We start from the raw sequence: 19,652 nt of genomic DNA, 5'->3' as shown, positions 1-19,652 counted from the left end.
TAACTGTTTATTCTTGAACTTCCGATACTTCATACATGTATTACTGGATTTCAGGTCACAGATGTTAAAGTGCATAATTTGGACCTGTGGTGACATGGTATGAAGACCCGGGATGTCCAACACATGAAACGAGACAAAGTATGAAGTTTGCTGATGACATATACACGGCCCATCGCGATACGCGATGGGCTTGGCTGAAGGCCCATAGCGTATCTCTATGCGTTTAAAATTATCGTTGACTTTCCTGGTCCATCGCGATACGCGATGGACCATTAAAGACCCCATCGCGTATCGCGATGGGGTGCTCAGACGGGAAATTTAGGGTTAAATAATATTTTTCATGCTAGAGAACCCTAACTCCGTTTTGACAACCAAGAGGCGATTCCAGCAGCTACAAGAGGCTATTTTCACGACCATAGCTTGTGCCAAGACCCTACATATGATTCATATCATCCGTATTGAAGATCCAATGATGTTAAGGCTCGGCTAATCTCCTAGAATCGTACCCGGGATGTATAGTTTGTAATCTTTACAATTTTTCTCATGTGACTAAGAATATTATTGTATTATTATTGATGATTGATATATGATTATTGATGTTTGGTATTTCTGAGTGTATGGTCGGTCTAGGTTTACGTTAGTCTGAACGATCTGTTACCAGTTGCTAGATAAATGATCATATGACTGTTTGGTTAGATTGAATACAATAAAACATACAGTTACCCTTAACTGAGTCACACTGGCAAGGACTTTGTGATTACCAGTGTCGTGTGTAAAGTGATTGTTGATGTCTAAGGTTTTGTCTGATTGATCAGTCTTTAGTTAATCGTTAATAATTAATCTGTTAGGTTGCATGAGATAATTGTAGGTTGCTTACTTGAATTCCCGGGTGTGATTTGTTTGTTAATTACTTGAACTCGTTTACTTGCGTGTTAGTTAGTTCTCTAAATTCACTTTAATTGCTTGTGTGATCAGCACTAAAAACCAGTTACTTCATAATAGTAAATCTGTACATGAATTACATTGACCACATACTCCTAGTGGATACGATACCTTACTTATCCTATCTAGGTAGTTTAATTAGGTTTTTGATTGACTCAAATGACGGTCATCATGGGCGCAATGTGGTGCTTTGATAACGCACTTTGCACTTCACTCGCTTGATAGCCGCCTTAGTATTTTTGTGAAGAGGGACCAAAATGAAAATTCTGATTCTTCCTACCCATCGCTGTACGCGACGGACCTTAGCCAAGCCCATCGTGATACGCGATGGAAACATCACAAAACCCGATATTTGGGAGGCGTCGAGCTACGCGATGGCTTAACCTTTCTATCACACCCCGACCAAAGGCGGCGAAACATGCCGGGGTGTAGAGATTGCCCATAAGCACATGACACTATTTAAGCGACAATATTTAATAAACTCATTTCATTTCACATCATCGAAAATGTTACATAACAATATTCATAACAAGTCATAAAAAAATATAACAAAATATAGCAAATCAAATATTGTTCATTTTTGCTAATATCCTAATGGTATTTGTGACGTTTTCTTCAAGCATCCAAAATCAACCAAGATGTAAACCTGTAACATTTCATAAAATAAAGTTTGTTGACACAAAGGTTGGTGAGCAATTCATAAGTTTGAGCAACAATAGTATATAGTAAGAAAAGCCACAAAACTAGTATACGAAACATTAAATAAGAGCTATAAACTTGGATAAAATAGTTATCGCTAACAAGTTAGCGACACGCAACTATAAGGGGATGCCAAATAGTTTAGGATTTTATAGTTATCGTTAAGTGCATTACGTTAACGACACCTTGCCATGAGGGGTTGCCAAATGGTCTAGGATTTATAGTTCCACCATCCAAAAGCGATAAACCCATAGGCAAATAAGCATAGAACACCAAATCGAGCAATTATTCAAGTAAAGTATACAACAAAGTTTGTGGTTTAAGACCCAAGTATAAAACATTTAGTTTAGATAAGATGAAATGCCACTCCAAAACAAAAGATAGAAAACGGGGTACGAAGTTACTCACGTTCAAGTAATAAACTTGAAAAGTTGATAATTTGGAGATTTGCCGGAACGACGGGTTTAACGTATGAAGCCTAAATAAAAGAAAATCTTGGATTTAGAAAGGTTTTATTGAAGATCATTAAATAAAATAATTTTTGCAAAAAGTAAGCAATTAAAGTTCAATGTTTAAAACAAAACTATTTAAGAATTTATAATAATACCCCTTTAAAAATGTAAGTTTGCTCAAAACCGGGTTAAAGTATCTAACCATAATATTTACTTAACCAATGTTAAGTAATAAGGTGCGAAAAATGCTAAAATGCAAGTTCCATTGGGCTAAAGATACTAAAACGGGTCTTTAACGAGTGTTCGGGTTGTTGGTTCGGGTCTTGACGAATGGCCATCCCAAAGTCAACTTTCCAAAATATTAATTGTTATGAGATAACTCACAAAAACTTTATAAGACTTAACCAAGTTTGTAGATGTAACATCACATAAATTTCGGGCCAAAAATGTCACATTTCCAAAGTTAAAAGACCAATTCAGCCAATTTCTAAACTCCAGGGACTAAACTGAAAATTCTGTTTTCTTGACCCGTCGCGCTACGCGACAGGTCAAGAAAGACACCCATCGCGTACCGCGATGGGGTGTCTGACACAAACTGACACGTGTGCCACATGGCACACGGTGGCAACGCCTGCTGCCACGTGTCACCACGTGGCAACACATCCGCCATGTGTCGCCACGTGTCGACACGTGGCAGGTCTAGGGGCCTGACTCGCCAAGCCTACGTCGCGGTACGCGACGGGCTTGCCAAGTGACCCATCGCGTACCGCGATGGGGTCCAAGATCAGCCCTATAAATACCGAGATCCGGCTCTTCACTTTTGCACATCAAAATCACATACTTACTCTCTCTCTAGACTCTCTCACTACCTCGAGTTACGTGCCAACGATCCCTCTCGATAAACGTGCCCCGAAACCTCGTTTTCCGTGCCCATTACCTCGATATACGTGCCACTTTCCAAGTTAAGAGGAGGTGTTGTCCGACGTCCCGACGATTTACCTCGAAGTGCATGCCAAGAGTGTTGGTGTCTCGAAAAGCGTGCCAAGGGTTGATCAAGCGAGTATTGATAAGAAAGATAGAGTCGAAGTACTGCCCGAGTGTGAAGGGTATTCCTAAGCCGATAAAGGTAGGCTTAATGCCCAACCAAAATAATAATAAAATATTGAAAGGGCTTAATACCCTAAGTCGAAGTTATTCTCGATAATCAAAGAAAGATATAACAAAGAAAATAAAGAAAAGAAAAGATATAATATATATATATATACATGAATAGATATATATATATATATATATAAGATTATTCTTTGTTATGAAATATATTATTTAGGTATAATGAGTATACTTAAATAATAAAAGACTACGTTTCTTAAAGAAGAAGAAACGTCGGGTTTTATAAATAAATTAAAGGTTTATAAGAATTATTTTTCAACTAAAGGTTTTAGAGTAAAAGAGAAAATGAACTAAAGATTCATCGAGATAAATAAGACTAAAGGTCTTAAGCCGGATCGTGTATCCGACTAATGAATGTTATACTCGTACTATAGGTGCGAGATAGCGAAGGAAGATTAACGGACGGTGTTGGAAGCCGATCCCATTGAAAAGGTGAATACGCCCCACTTTTACAAACTTGTTTTAAACAAACAAACGTGTTACATGTAAAACTTTATATGAGGCTATGTGTCTCTAAAAACATTGTAAATAAGAGTATAAGCCAGCCCTTAGGCTATGGTATACGTTTGTCTGGATCCTTACATATGTGGAACGCTGTGGGCACATCGCACCACGCTTGGTCACGACCGCCAGCCACGATGGGCCGGACCTAAGTTACGTCCGAGTGAGGAATGGCCATGTGTATATTTATGGTACCTAAGTTATGTCATAAACGCTGCGGTGTTCCGCTGAGGTGACCTAGTGCAGAGACTTGAATTTATGATGATGGTTTAACTTAATTATTCCTAAGCCAAGATGGGCCGAGACTTACGTGGTCTCGAGGTATGATTAAGTAAAAGAAAAATATTTTAGCGTCAGCATATTTACCAGCATTCGTTGCTGACGTATTTTATTTAACATTTTGTAGGTAATCAGGATTAGAGCTTGAAAGACGAAGAAGCTCGAGTATCCGATGGCTCGGATAATTTTGTGTAAATATTAAAACATGGTGGTTTTTGTAAACTTATAAACAAGTAAAACAAATCGAGACTTTCGTCTCGTATTTTGTAATGTAAATATTTATATTAACGATCCTTATGTTTTTATAAGACTTCCGCTAATAACCGTAACTCTGATTTATTTACAAATATGGTACCAACTATGGTTTATACTCCTAGGCCTAGATTGGGGGTGTGACAGTAGATCTATTGTTTTAGAACTAACAACGTTCGTTAAGCGAGTGTTCGGTTTTATCGGTCCAAACTTTGTTATGAGATCAAGTTGGATCCAACATTTCCAAGTTCTTAAGAAAATAATTAAAATCAGTTTGTAAACTATTTTTAAAAAAATATACAAGTCTTGATAGCTAAAAACACACTTGTGTGTTTTAAGCGAGTAAAAATCGGATCGGTTCGGTTTCCATGTCACAACAAGTTCATAGATGGATTCCACATACCCATATATCATAGATCTTATATAATAATGTACAAATGAAAATATTTAAGTTCTACAACTAAAAAGTCAACAACAAGTCTTTTTAACAAAAGTTCAATTTGGTTTGGTTTCCATCTCACAATGAGTTCATAGATAAATTCCACATACCCATGACTTGTAAATGTGACTAACAACTAAAATGAGCAGAAGTTAAACATAAATAATATGTGCAAGCAAGTTATATGAGTGTATATATATCAAGAACACGAAGTCCTCCATAAAGCCTTGCCTTACGAGGTCCGAAACTTAACCAACCGGAGTCGGAGAAGTAACTACCAAAGGTAACAAGGGGTGTGTGTTATATATATGTTGTACCACCATATTCAAGTGTTAGTAATGTTAGATGAACAAATTAGAATGAAAGACTATAGTTAGTTTGACTTGAGAAGTCAAACCTTCAAGAATACATAAATAAACAACCTTGAATCTATGAAGGATTTGAAAGAGAATTTGGAGTAAGAGCAAGTGTAAAATGAAGAAGATGAGTGTGTATATATAGGGTAAGGGTCAAAGCTTATTTATAAGGTTCTCTTTTATGTTTTGCATGAAAATATATTGGTTAAACAACAAGCAAAGCACAAAACAACAAACAAAAACGAAATGTGTGCAGGTGGCCCTAGACGCCGCGCGTCCTGCCCTTGGCCCCTTGGTCGCGCGGAGCGGCGTACTCAGGGGGGGGGGCTGGCCCAGCTCGTCTTTTGTGGTTCGTTTGTGCGTCTGGAAGTTCGTTTTTTATGTAATTTGCTCGTTTTAAGTCCGTTTTCGAATCCGTAAAGAGGTTTTTCAAATTAAATAAATGGGAACAATTTGGTAACATAAAAATCCAATATTTTATATATCATTAGTTTTGGTTTACAAAACGGGTTGGTTTACAACGTAAAACAAAGCATAAACGAATACAAACAAGACCCGAAATTGACGAATGTCACACTTTCGGCCATCGCGCTACGCGACGTAGATTCTATGGCAACGTGACACGTGTTAAGCCACGTGTCAACAAGTGGTAGGCCACGTGTGGACACGTGGCATCACCCACATAACCCGAGTCATCGCATTACGCGATGGCTTGCCTTTTTAACCATCACATTACACGATGGGCTGAGAAATCAGCCTATAAAAGGGGGCTCACGTCATCTTCTTCATTCACACCAAAACACCTTCCAAAACACACACATAGCCTCGAGAGTCGTGCCGACGAGCCGAGCCCCAAAGTTCCGACAATTTAAGCATCAATATGCGATATAGAGTAGACATACTACTCAAGCTTAGGGGCTTAACTACAAGTAACCGTGTAAGGTAGGGGTTCCCCTTAAGTTATATTTTTATTATATTGGCTAGTTAGGGGTATAACCTAAACCTTGATCAAATTAAGTATGAACATAACTTTTCGTATGCAAAGGTTATAGTCAAATTAATATTTCTTTATAACTAAAGAAACATAAAGTTTTGCATGTAATGGATATAGTCAAATTGATGTTTCTTCATGAAGAGGAAACCTAGCATTGATGTTTCTTCATATAGATTAAACATAGCACATAAATGTTAAAGAAAAAAAAGGACTAAAGGTCCAATGTTTCATACAAATTTATGATATATCAAAATTAAAGCTATGCAAAACAGACTAAACGTCTGAAACTAGATCATTAATCTAGTTATTTACAAAAGGTTATTCCCGTACTATAGGTCCGAGGTAATGTTCAAACATAAATCAGTAAGACACACTGATCATAACAAAGGTGAAAACGCTCAAACCTTTGTAATTCTTTTATCGAGTCATTAACAGCTTATATGAGATTATGCATCCCTAAAACTTTATAAATAAAGGTAATCGCTGGCTCTCAGGCTTTCGTATAAATTTGCCTGAATCCTTACATATGTGGTCAGTCGGTGGGCACACCGCGCCACTTGGTCATTATTTCGCCACGTTGGGTCAGATATAAGTAATATTCGAGTGTGGAGTGATCTTGGGTATATTGGTAACTAGTTTGAGGCCCGTGTATTTCACGGGTAATTGTTGAAAATTTTAAACTTTGACTATTAAGTGAAATACAGTCAACAAATTTATCATACATTGTTAATACAATTACAGTTAAATTAATTAAAATTATAGAAATTACATAACTAAGATTACACAAATATGTTACAAATAGGTAAAAACTTTGTTATACACTAAATTTGTGATTGTATTAGCAGGTATACATTGTACATAAAAAATCAAAATCTTTAGTCAATGTCTGCTTGTAACTCTTAATATATTAATATATAGGCCTGCTTATAACTCTTGATATAGCCATATATATAGTTGTTCATGTGACGAAAAAGGTTCTCCAAATACACATCAACTCTAGATAAATGATAATATATATCCATGATACTAATAAAAAGCATATTCATACACATAAAATGTCATAGCTTTTAATCAATTAATATGATGTCATTTGAAAACATCTGCTCATGTTTATTAAAAAAAAAACATGATTATCCCAAAAATCATATACCTAAACTTTGATGATATAATCATACTTAGAATATTTACAATTTGAAATTGATTGATCGTGATAAATTTGTTGTCATTAATGTTCTGTTTATGACAAATTTTTTATTGACTTTATATTTTACAATTAAAAATTGTATAATCAAACAAGATAAAACCGAAAATTTAAATATAACAAAATGATTTGTTTGTTTCATATGAATGTAATTGCCAAGAAAATGAGAAATACATACTAACATTAAAACCATGTTTTAATAAAAGTGATTATTCTGAGTTAGAAGAATATTAGAATATTTAAAGTTGTATAAAGTGAAGGTAGCGATTCTTATTTATAATCGTTGAAAGTATGGCTGTCACTTTTACCCGTAACATGAAACCCAATCCAAGAAAACCCGTACCTGAACACAAACTAACCCGACCCGAGAAACTCGAACCCAAGAAAATACTAACCCAAACCTGAACCGAAGTAATTCGGGTTGGTTCTTGGGTCCGAATTCTAGGTTTCGGGTCAACCCGAAAACTTTTAGTTTTAAAATCATATGTATTTTAGGTATTAAAGGCTAAGTCTTAGCCGCTGACGTTATCAGGATTTAGTCCAAATCGATTGTTCTCATTCCACGTATTATGAATCGAACGTTTATTGTTTATTATTTTGAATATAAACCATAATAAACAATTTGATTAACACTTCAAAATTCACTAATCGTCTCTTGTCAACTCATATGGAGAATACTTATTATATGTAGTAATGGATTTAGTTGGAATAAACCTATAATTTTAATGTCATATATTGAAATGATTTAAAAGGATAAGGACCATATATGAAAATTGGTTGAAAAAAAGGTGAGGATGGCTATGGTATTGACAAGTGGCAACAATGGTAGGCTTTTATTAGAATAAATAGATTGTTAAGTACTCGAAAGCTGGGTGTTTGCTGAGTGGTTTCAAATTGAGCTTGAATTTATAATAGTAATTCAAAATTTCAGTGGTTATTCTCTTTTCCATGACAGGTCGTGTCACAAGAAACCTATAGGGAATAATTAAGTATAAAATATTTTAAAGATATAAATTACAGTTTTACTAATAAACACTTTTTGTATCAAAGGTCGAAGCTTGGGGGGATCAATACGCATAATTGATTTATATATAGTATATATTGCATATTATAATGGGCTTTATGGATTATATCCTCTCTCATAATAGGAGATCATATTGTAAATATTATTTATATTTATATGGTAATGATTAAGAGAGGATCAAACACTCATAATTATTTTATACTAACAATATAAATTTTCAGACGAAAACGCATACATGGATTACCTTATCTCATGGGCCATACATATAATTTTTCTAAATATTATGTCATGAACCATATAATAATACGTGAAAACAATACACATGGATGTGACCTATAGTAGGTGTAGAATCATATTTTGATAGTGTGAAACCATTTATAAATAAATTTAAAATGCGAAATAAAACACATGAAATGGATGAACAACAATTATAACGTTTGCTTTTGCTTCATTTCAATGTTTCATTGAAAACGTTATTGAGGCCGTTATTCATCCACTGTGAGAATGGACTCACCGTTTACTTTATTTGACTCCATCATGAAAATGATTTAGAGTGAAGACATACAATCGTGAACAAGTTACGTGAAGTTAATTGTTTTGTATAATCCTTGTAAACATAATGAAAATGCTTAGAAGTTGGGTATATGCTACTTTGTATGAGGCGTATATATAAAATATATTGAACTTCTTAAGGATTACTTATAACGACATATAGCTGAAGTAATGCCTATCTTTGAACCCATGTCCAGTTTGAGAAATAGACCAAACAAGTCCGAACAACCCATGTTTCGAACCAAGGAACTAAAGGGGGTTTAAAGGAATCGATTTGTACAAATGACTCACTTATCACTGTATACCATAAGTGTAATAAGGCAGATGTCCATGCATATAATGACCATCTAATATAATGATTAGGTATTATCTTTTCATAGCTAGAGCTATTAAAAGATATTTCCCTCATGGTTGGGTCATGGGTGGAACATTATATGATGTTTGGTGTCTTTCTTGTCGTGGTTGAGAGTTGAGACTACGAATATGAATTAATCTACTTTAGGAGAGTTTAACAAAAAAACCACATTTGTGAAAATCGGTTTTAAAAACTATTGTTTTTTTCTTTAATTTCTTTTTATATGTTATAAATCTTTGCTAAAACCAAAAACAAAATGAAATATATATATATATATATATATATATATATATATATATATATACCGCATAAATACATATATTTATCTGGCGAAGTTACATAACGTATATTATACAGGTTAAATATATGTAGATTGCGAGCTACGTATATGTAGATGTGTGCATGATTCAGTGTTGACCCAAAACGATAACCATGTCTAAGATGTCGGTTCATGGATAACCCTAAAAACATAACCAATCGGTTATGACAGTTTGGTTAATCATTGTTCAAGGTGATACTTGGACGGTTAACCGTGACTTTGAGTCCAACTAAAAATAGCTCAAGACATTATTACCTGCACTGTTTTAGCCCGAAAGTCCGAGTTTGAAATTTTTTTACCAGAAAATATAGTGTTTAAAAGTGATTTAAGTCTTTAGTATATATATTATTTACTCTATCCGTTTTTAACATAGTCTGGTCAAATTTAAATAAGACTTACTGAAATTAAAAAGTACGATAGCTTAAACAAAAGATAGCCATAATTTAAAAAAAAAAAAAGATGTATCGGTTTATAATAATAAAAAAGAAATGTTGTAAAGTTTAGTAGTTATTACAGAAATTGAAAATGGAGATACAGATAGATAGAGACACGTTCCGTGTGTTGTTGAGTTACCTTGAGTCACGTGAAAGATTGACTAACCGACTGACTGACTAAAATAAGCCTTGATTCCATCGATTGAATTTATTAATTTATACCGATCCGATCCCATTTGTTTCCAAATTACCCTCTCTTTCTATAATAAGCAAAGCAAATAAAATGAGTAAGAAAGAATCGGGTGGAAGCTGAGTAGGTTATTCTTGTCTCCACTACTCCTGTTACAATCATCATCTTGATTCCACTTGCTTTTCAGATTTTATTTTTATTCCTCATCTTTTTTATTTTATGCTAGTGCTATATATAGTAGCAGTGAAGTGATTTGGGGATAAGTCTTGTTGAGTGATTCGGTACTCTACTCCGATCCGATTCGACTTCAATTTTCTATCTGGTAAACGTTTATTTCATTTCAGATATTATTATTCGTCTTTTTTTTTATATACTTTTATCCAATTAGTTGATCGATTGCTTGCATGTTGATTTCATTTCATGAAAGTTAGTTTTGATCGTTTGTTTTGGTGGAGTGATTTCCGTTACTTTTTAGGGTTCTGTCTATCTCTGTGCAGTGCAGTGCAGTGCAGTTTGTTTGTTTAACTGTTCTCTGCAACTCTGTGTGTGTGTGTGACTCACTGAGTTAGCTGCATTTGGGCCTAAAAATTTTAATGAGTTCGTTGGGCATTTACAGTTAATTAGTTTTGAATATAAGTTTTGGGCATGATATACAAACACTTCTCCATTAATATAAAATTTGGGCCTTGTTGTTACATCATTTCATATGGGCCAAAATTTTATAGTATCTTCAAATTGGTGGGCCGTATGGTTTATATGGGCCTTACGGTCTATAACCGGTTTCTAACGGCTATATAACCGTAGAAAGCGGTCAAAAGGGTTTGAAAATTTAAAGTGAACGTTATTAACGGGTCAAGGTTCAAAAATCTATAACCAGTTCCTAACCGTCGGTTAGGAACCGAGTTTAGTTTCTGGTTGGTTTTAGTTCAGTCAGCCGGTTAAGATTTCCACCTCTATGCGACAATCTGCTATATGATCTTGTCAATTACCCCTTACCGACCTATTTCTTTCTGTCACATGAACCATACGACCTGTATGACACAACAGTTATGCACGGATAATGTGTCAATGATATTTGTTTAGCGATCCCCTAAATTTTTAGACACGATATTCTTACTTCACAAGGATGGACCCATCTACTAAACAATAATGTCATGTAACATCCACGTGGTTTTGTTTCTATGTGTTATATAATATTTGCTATTTATTTTTTCCACCAAATGTTTTTTATAAAAAATAAAAACACATGTAACAAAGTCATGACAAAACGATTAAAATTGTTTAATAGCATCCAAATAACATGGAGCGTGTTACAGGTCTAATTATAAAACTCGGTTTAAAAAATATTCTTGATGTTTAATTATAAGACATGAATCATGGTCATGTGACATAATTGCACAACTTTAATAGCATAAGTTACAACTTAGAATATTATTAATATTCCTAGTCATATTTGTCTTGTTATCTCATTGGGTCTTCATATTCAACATTGTCATCATCCTTATCCAAATGCACGTTTAGTTGTTAAGATGTTTGCTTGAGTTAGCCGGGTTGACTAGACTCATACGCGGCATGTTGACACTGCTCACCGGATCTACATCATCAATCATTTTTATAACTTATCTTACATGTGATTAATTAATTACTATTTTTTGAAAGTATTTAAAAAATAGCCATATAGGCTTGGTAGGTGTTTAATATTGAATGAACGTTTAAGTTTTTAATTGCAAAAAAGAATTTTACTTCATATAACTCTATTTTTCTAAATTTTATATTTGGGTGATTTAGAAATAAAAATTAATATTTTATATGATCTTATCATCAAGTATTTGTACAAAATTTAATTTATTTTGTTAAGCTGTGTTAATCTCATCTATTCTAACCATGGTGTGAAACATATTAATAAATATTATTAAATTGTATTTCAATTTTCAAATAAAATTTTGATTTTTCTGGCCTTTTGGGTCAAGGGTCGGTATATATGGAGAAATGTTGGCCTCCCTAGTTATGACCTCTATGAGAATCCGGACAAATTCAGTGCACATCGTGAAATAAAATTAATATTTATTTATCTTGTAGGGCCCACCATAAAATTAGATCGCATTTATTCTTGTGTGTCTTAATTACGTATTATTTACTTTCTAAATTCATTTATGGTTTAATTTAAGATTGGGGGGTTGTGGACCTTGTGGTTACAAAAATTTAATTAAACAGGGTTTAATTTTAATATATATTTGTATCTTTGTAATTAATTTTTTTTTTTTGAACCGAACAATTTTTTTCTTCAAAATATGTAGAAAAAGAAAGTAAAAAAGGTGGAATATTTGTCACACCGATAATAACTTACCAATTGCAAAATGCTTACACATGCATTGTAATCTAATGTAAAAGCTGTCTATTGCAGACCTTGAAAGAACACACTTTTTAATAAGTTTATCTATATCCAAATCACATGCTCTTTTTGCATCATTAGTTAAATATCCCATTATGCAATATAATATGATCTAATTATACAGTAGTATATGTTACACTCGTGTATATATATGTGTTTGGTGCTGGCTTTCATTTTTCATCACACATCATTCTTTTTATTCAAGTAATAATATTCAGATTAATCTCTCTTAACATTTTCTTTTATTCAGACTAATTTTGGCAAACAAAGATGAATGCTTTAGCTGCCACAAACCGAAACTTCAAACTGGCAGCTCGGCTGTTGGGTTTAGACTCCAAACTTGAAAAAAGTTTGCTCATTCCATTCAGAGAAATCAAGGTTTCAATTCGTTTGTATATATACATTTGATGCTACATCTATACATTTTATCTTATGGGTCAGATTCAATCTTTCAAGAAAGTGAGAAACACCTATTTGGAAAAAATGATTATCATTATTATTATTATTTATTTTTTTACTTAGAAAATTATTTTGTGAAGCCAATGGTTATTTATACAAATTTTGGAATGAAAACCATATTTTTTGAAATATTTATGATTCTGTAATGCGTGATCACAGGTTGAGTGTACAATACCAAAAGATGACGGTACTCTGGTGTCTTATGTCGGTTTTCGGGTCCAACACGACAATGCTCGCGGGCCCATGAAAGGAGGAATCCGATACCATCCCGAGGTTCGCTTTTAAGCCGTTAATACTGTCTTAATTATCAATAAATCAAGATTATTTTCTTAAGTTTCTAAAGGGTAATGTGGTTAATATTTTGAAATATGTTTTTGATGAGAACAGGTTGATCCGGATGAAGTCAACGCTTTAGCACAACTGATGACATGGAAAACAGCAGTGGCTAATATTCCATATGGTGGAGCAAAAGGAGGAATAGGATGCAACCCAGGAGAATTAAGCATATCTGAACTGGAAAGACTTACTAGGGTTTTCACACAGAAAATACATGATTTGATTGGAATCCACACAGATGTTCCAGCTCCTGATATGGGATCCAATCCCCAGGTTTATGATATTATCCAATTTAAGTTTATGTTTTTTAAATCTTTATCTCCTTTAACTGTAATTATGCTTTAACTTTTAACAGACAATGGCATGGATTTTGGATGAATACTCCAAGTTTCATGGGTACTCACCTGCTGTTGTTACTGGAAAACCTATTGTAAGTAAAATTAACATGTTTAATTTCAAACCCACAAATTTATATTCATTTAGAAACTTTTACCAAATTATAAAAAAAAATGATTTTTTTAAAAAATTTAAATTCAGGATCTTGGTGGATCACTGGGTAGAGATGCTGCAACTGGAAGGGGTGTACTCTTTGCAACAGAAGCCCTTCTTAATGATCATGGAAAGAGTATTGCGGGTCAACGCTTTGTTATACAGGTAAAACCTTATTCTGTTGACCAATTGACCAACTTTGAATATAACATTGAAAGATTGATTTTTGTTGCATTATAGGGTTTTGGAAATGTTGGTTCATGGGCTGCTCAACTTATCCATGAAGCCGGTGGCAAAGTGGTGGCAGTTAGTGATATTAGCGGAGCGATCAAGGACAAAAATGGAATTGACATCCCGAGCCTGCTCAAACATGTTAAGCAACACAAAGGAGTCAAAGGTTTTAGTGCTGCAACTGGAATAGAATCTAATTCTATTTTAGCTGAAGATTGTGATATCCTCATTCCAGCTGCCCTTGGCGGTGTTATCAACAGGTTCTTTTTTACAATTTTTCAGCTCTTTTCGAATGATTTATGTTGTTTATGTTAATATTGAAAATTTCATGATTTTTTTATGAAAGGGAAAATGCAAATGATATCAAAGCCAAGTACATAATCGAAGCAGCTAATCATCCTACTGACCCTGAAGCCGATGAGGTTAGTAGTTTATGAATTATGACCATTTGCTTATATCACATCTTATAATTTTTTTTTCCAATAATCAGTTAATCACCAGTATGTTTGTTTTTTTATACACAGATCTTATCAAAGAAAGGTGTTGTTATCCTCCCTGACATATTTGCAAATTCAGGAGGTGTTACAGTCAGTTACTTTGAATGGGTTCAGGTATTTCATAACAATGTTTTTTTTTTCTATTGTTTTGGAGAGGGGTATTTTGGTCATTTCACTCCATTTTAAGTTAACCTCTATTTATTTCAGTGTAATTAATATTATTTCTTTTGTTACTCGTCAAATGATGCAGAACATTCAAGGGTTTATGTGGGAAGAAGAAAAAGTTAATGCAGAGCTAAAGAAATACATTCAACAAGGTTACAAAGATGTGAAGGAAATGTGTAAAACTCACAACTGTGATTTGCGTATGGGGGCGTTTACATTGGGGCTCAATCGGGTTGCACGGGCTACGGTTCTTAGAGGTTGGGAAGCCTAATTAACATAAGATGACGCTATCCAAATAAAACGACCGAGGGCTTTTATGGACAATGGCCGTTGACTTTAAGTTGTTTTTGTGTTTTTACATGAACCCGGATTCTTGGGTTTGATTTGTTTTTCTTTTAACCTATGTCCAATGGTTTTCGAATGTTTTTTCGAAAACTGGTTATGAAATATTTAAAACTTTCAAGCATGTGTTATGGTGAATTTTGGTTTTTTTAGGCAATGTTGTGACCATAATCAATGGAGTTTTCTTCTTGGTTGTGTTGCTAACTTTTTATCTTTTGATCAAGAATTCACTTGTTTCAATAGCAATATCTTTATAGCATGTGTAGGCCTACAAGTATTTTTAACAAGCTGAACCCAGCTTGTTAAGCTGAAATGTGGCTCATTAAACTTAAGAGAGCTCAGCTACGATTAATTAGAGCTCTTTCTATAGCATGTGCTCAACTCGTTTAATTTTAGAGCTCGGGCTCCAGTTAACTATAGCTATTTCTAACGCCTGTGCTCAATTTGTTTAACTTTAGAGAGCTTGAGTTCGAGCCAGACTCAATTATTATTTAAACATTATATTTATAGAGAGGTTTATTACAAAACAAGTATTTGCAAGAAAAGGAATTAATTTTTTCTGCAGTTCGTATTTTTAAAGTTCTATATACACATCTTTGTTTATATACATACAAAAGTTATCAAACTAAACATTTACCTACACGTGTGTATTATATGTGTAGGAAATATAACACACGTAATTTTCATATTAAAAGAGCTGTGCTCAAGCTCAAGCTTGAACTTAGCCATAATTAGGCTCAGGTTCATTTACAGTTTTGCATCCAAATCAACAACACATAAGATGAAGTCAGGCAACAGATATTTTTGTAAAAAAACAGATACCAGCTAATAAAGTTCAAATTCATGTCCACCCAATGATTCACAGTCAACATTCAGACTTTCAACAATACACAAAAGACCAAAATCAAGTAGGAACAAGATTGTGACCTTCATCTGCATCTCCTACCAAAAACAAACAAACAAAGATTGCAAACAAAACAATGAGAACACGAACAATTCTTAGACCGGAAAACCGACACGTTTCATTAGTTTCAGGAATAAGTTCTTGGCAAATGTCATCATCACTTGAAGACACAGATTCTGAAGTATCATAAAACTGCTCATAATCATGATCAAACTTGTCACTAGGATCAAACAAGCATCCATTTTGATCATACTTTGGTGTGCAGTCCAGATCATATTTGACCAACAATGGGCTTTTTGAACTTTGACTTTGCGGGCTTTTGACTATTTGACTTTGGTTCTCTGCATTTGAAGCTTGAAGAGACTTCACAAGCTTTCTTGGTGTTGTGTAAATCTTAATATTGTCAAATTTTATAAAAGATCCGTATCGCTGCAAAAAGATAACTTTATTAATAAAGATTCAAAAAGATAACCGTGAATTTATTAAACTCACCTCAGGGCTAGGAGTTTGCCTTCTTGATTCACTTTTCTGCAAGAATCTTGAAAACCCGTATGCATAATCACCTTGTTCTTCTGAATATCCATTTTCACAATCACTTTTATTATCACCCGAAAAATATATGTGTTTTAAAGAAACATCCTCCCTGCCATTTTCGTGCTTCCAAAGCTTTCGGTTTACACTTCGGTCACAATCAGTTTCTGAACATGGTGAACCGACCACAGAACTATACCCGTCAAAAGTACCCATGGTTTGCGATTCGTGTGACACAATTTCACCCCTTTGACCGCTTTGGTTCTCAAACTTGACCCTTTTTCAGTCAAGATTCTTCTGGCTGTTTGTATTGCTTCAAAGGCAGCTCCTTTAACATAAGCCATTTGATCATTGTCACACTTCTTCATTTCTTCAATTATTAATCTACGTTCCGGCATTAAACATTTATAATCCAAACACTTCATTAAACAATTAATCATTTGAATGGTCATCAGCCGTTTCTGAGACACTCCTTCTGAAGCAGACATATTCAAAATCTTGATACCAGACAAAACCAACAACCTTGCATACGCCTCCACAACTAAACCGTTATTTTTTGCTAAAGACATAACTAACCCCATATGTGAGCTTGTCATCATAGGCTTCTCCAAAGCCCCAACAACCCTTTGACATACCTCGTTGACTGTTTGACTTGAAGCACACCGCCAGTTATCCGAGTCTACAAGAGCCTTTAAACATAAAGCTGCACCAGATGATAAACTCTCATGAGTAGATAATAAAGAGTCCGAAAGGGGTTTACAAAGAGAGTGAATAATTCGTCGTTTCTTGTCATCGGGTGTGGTGGGGTCCATCGAGTATCTAGCAATGGTGGGGCCCACTTTTGAGCAGGCTTGGTGAAGAGCAAATGAGGCTACAGTTGATGTTAAGTTTTTGATGATGGTGGACATGATGTTGTCGATTTGGGGCACGATTTTTGGGCCATGAACGCGTGCAAGAACTTCATACAGTGAGATTGTGTATTCACCGGATGTTAATCCGGTTTCTTTAGTATTGGAAACTTCAGCAAGAAAGATTGGGATTGCATTTGAATCCAAATCTTTGACATACGATTTTATTGCTTTCATGGCTGATTTTCTACTATCTGCATCTTTATCAAGATTTTTGAATTCTTGCTTAAGCAGAGGGCTTAGATTTCTTCCCATTTCATAAACTGCAAAAGAAAACTGCTTATTATTCTACAAATTAGTTAGAGGGGGCAATTCCAGCATGACCCTAACACGACATGTAAATAATCAGATTTTGGTTAAGTAAACGAGTCGTTTTTGGGTTGGGCTGTTTAATCCTTAAACAGACCAACCCAGTAACACATATATGACTCGTTTTACCCATTTATTTGTTAACTCCCAAATACGGTTTACATGCTTACAGCTTAGGGATGAGCTCGGAATGGTACCGGTACCGATCCCGAAAATCCCGATCCGGAAAAATTGAAATATTTGGTACCGGTACCGAAATGTGCCGTTTGGTACCGGTATTTCGTGCAAAATTCGGAAAATACCGGTACCGTACCGTACCGATACCGAAACTAAAAACTTGGTACCGATACCTATTACAGCTTGATTGCACTAAAGGTGTAAACGAGCCAAGCAAAGCCCAAGCTCATTTAGGCTCAAGCTCAACTCATTTAGCTTAAGAGGACTCGGGCTCGAGCTCGGCTCATTTAGAACTCTATTTCTAAAGTTCGAGCTCAGCTCATTATATGTATAGCTATAACTTTTTGTATAATAAAATATATATTTTTGTTTACTTTTATCATAATTTTATATATAATTATAATTATTATATAAATATGTGGATGCAGTTTTGACTAGCAATCAAATGGCACAAGAAAACAATGATTTAACTCTAACGATTCAAACCAAATGATTCGGTAAACAAGCTTAAAGCTTACAAATTCTTTATTAAAAAACAATCAACCGACTAAACAATAATCTAAATAGCCCTATTTGTACTAAACAAGAAAAGATAAACTAGGAATTTGAAATTTGAACAAATAAAAAAAAAGATAAACTAAATATAACTTTAAACAATATGCACCCGCATCATATATACTTAATATACTAGGTAAAAAAATATACAAATAAAAGGTTTGTTTAGGCTTGCAAGCCCACACAAGCTATGTAAAGCTCGGGCTCGAACGTTATTAAATGAGCCACGTTAAAAGCTCGAGCCTGAGTTCGAGCTCATTTAAGCTTGGGTCGATTCAAAATTTTAGCAAGTCGATCTCAAGCAGCTCACGAGTGGCTCGGCTCGTTTACGCCCCCAGTTATCACCCACCAACCCGTTTGGCACATTAGGTAAACGGGTTAAGCAGGTCACGTCCGGGTTACACGACTTTAGATTATTGATGATCACATAAGTCAATGATACATCTCAAAAGATTTAAGCGCAAAGAAAACAGGTCAAACGGGCCCAAACAGATTGAAGACCATCAATCAAGAATGTATTTAAATATAATAAAATAAAAAAAGTTAAGCTTTTTATTGTATAATGATATACACTTATAATCAATCAATCATACATAACACACTAATCATCTATAAACCTCAAAAAGATAATAAAAAAAAAGTGTTTGCGGGTCAACCCAACCAGAATCATAAAAGTTTCACTACAACTATTTTAGATTAGACCCACAAGCAGCCAACTCTTTATAAACTCAAATTCAAAATCTTATCAGTTTTCAAGAACCAGCTAAACCCTAAAGTTAAAATCTTTATGGGTATCTAAAAACCCATTAATGTTAGTCGAAAGATAACAACAACATTCGATTTAACATACAATTGACTTCAAATCGTACCTGTAATCTTCACCTGCTTCGAACCGGAGAATGCGGGGTTATTATTATTATTATTTTTATTTTTTTCGGAAGATTTAAAGAATTTAGAATACGAAGTGATAGTTTGAATAATGGGTGTTGATGTTGTTGAATGTATAAATCGGCTCACTGGATTTCGTGCAATTTAATATTATTAATAATTGGATAGTATTTCCCCCCAATGTATTTTGGGTTTCTATTTTAAATCAAATCTTTGCTTATATTTTATTGGGTACATGTAGTGGGACGACTACAAATCACATGTGAAGCACAGTCAACAAAGGATAGCAATTTGGTTTTGAGGTATAATT

General features: G+C 34.3%; 1 protein-coding gene and 1 pseudogene across 3 annotated transcripts; one reads left to right on the top strand and one right to left on the bottom strand.

The window, feature by feature from the left end:
• Window positions 1-10,405: 10,405 nt before the first annotated feature.
• On the top strand, window positions 10,406-15,194 carry LOC143575898 (glutamate dehydrogenase B-like). Of its 2 annotated transcripts, XM_077060147.1 has the most exons (10): window positions 10,406-10,481; window positions 12,802-12,929; window positions 13,170-13,283; window positions 13,398-13,619; window positions 13,702-13,776; window positions 13,884-14,000; window positions 14,076-14,326; window positions 14,413-14,488; window positions 14,591-14,677; window positions 14,814-15,194. In XM_077060147.1, exons 2-10 carry the CDS (start codon window positions 12,822-12,824, stop codon window positions 14,997-14,999), a joined length of 1,236 nt encoding a protein of 411 aa, XP_076916262.1. In that variant the 5' UTR covers window positions 10,406-10,481; window positions 12,802-12,821; the 3' UTR covers window positions 15,000-15,194. The 2 variants fall into 2 exon arrangements, with proteins under 2 accessions (XP_076916262.1, XP_076916261.1); XM_077060146.1 differs by lacking the exon at window positions 10,406-10,481 and having other exon boundaries at window positions 12,749-12,929.
• A 727-nt stretch (window positions 15,195-15,921) lies between these two features.
• Window positions 15,922-19,428, bottom strand: LOC143575897 (protein SINE1-like; annotated as a pseudogene). Its single transcript, XR_013142852.1, has 3 exons — window positions 19,324-19,428; window positions 16,467-17,676; window positions 15,922-16,403 (listed from the first exon to the last, which is right to left on the bottom strand). The product of XR_013142852.1 is annotated as a protein SINE1-like (transcript).
• Window positions 19,429-19,652: the final 224 nt, after the last annotated feature.

This window comes from Bidens hawaiensis, unplaced genomic scaffold (genome assembly GCF_021521415.1).
Source record: "Bidens hawaiensis isolate Kalapana, Puna unplaced genomic scaffold, B.hawaiensis_p1.1 tig00027787_1, whole genome shotgun sequence".
NCBI classification, from domain to species: Eukaryota; Viridiplantae; Streptophyta; class Magnoliopsida; order Asterales; family Asteraceae; genus Bidens; species Bidens hawaiensis.
Note: the sequence above shows the minus strand (reverse complement) of the source record. Positions and strands in the feature narration are given on the sequence as shown.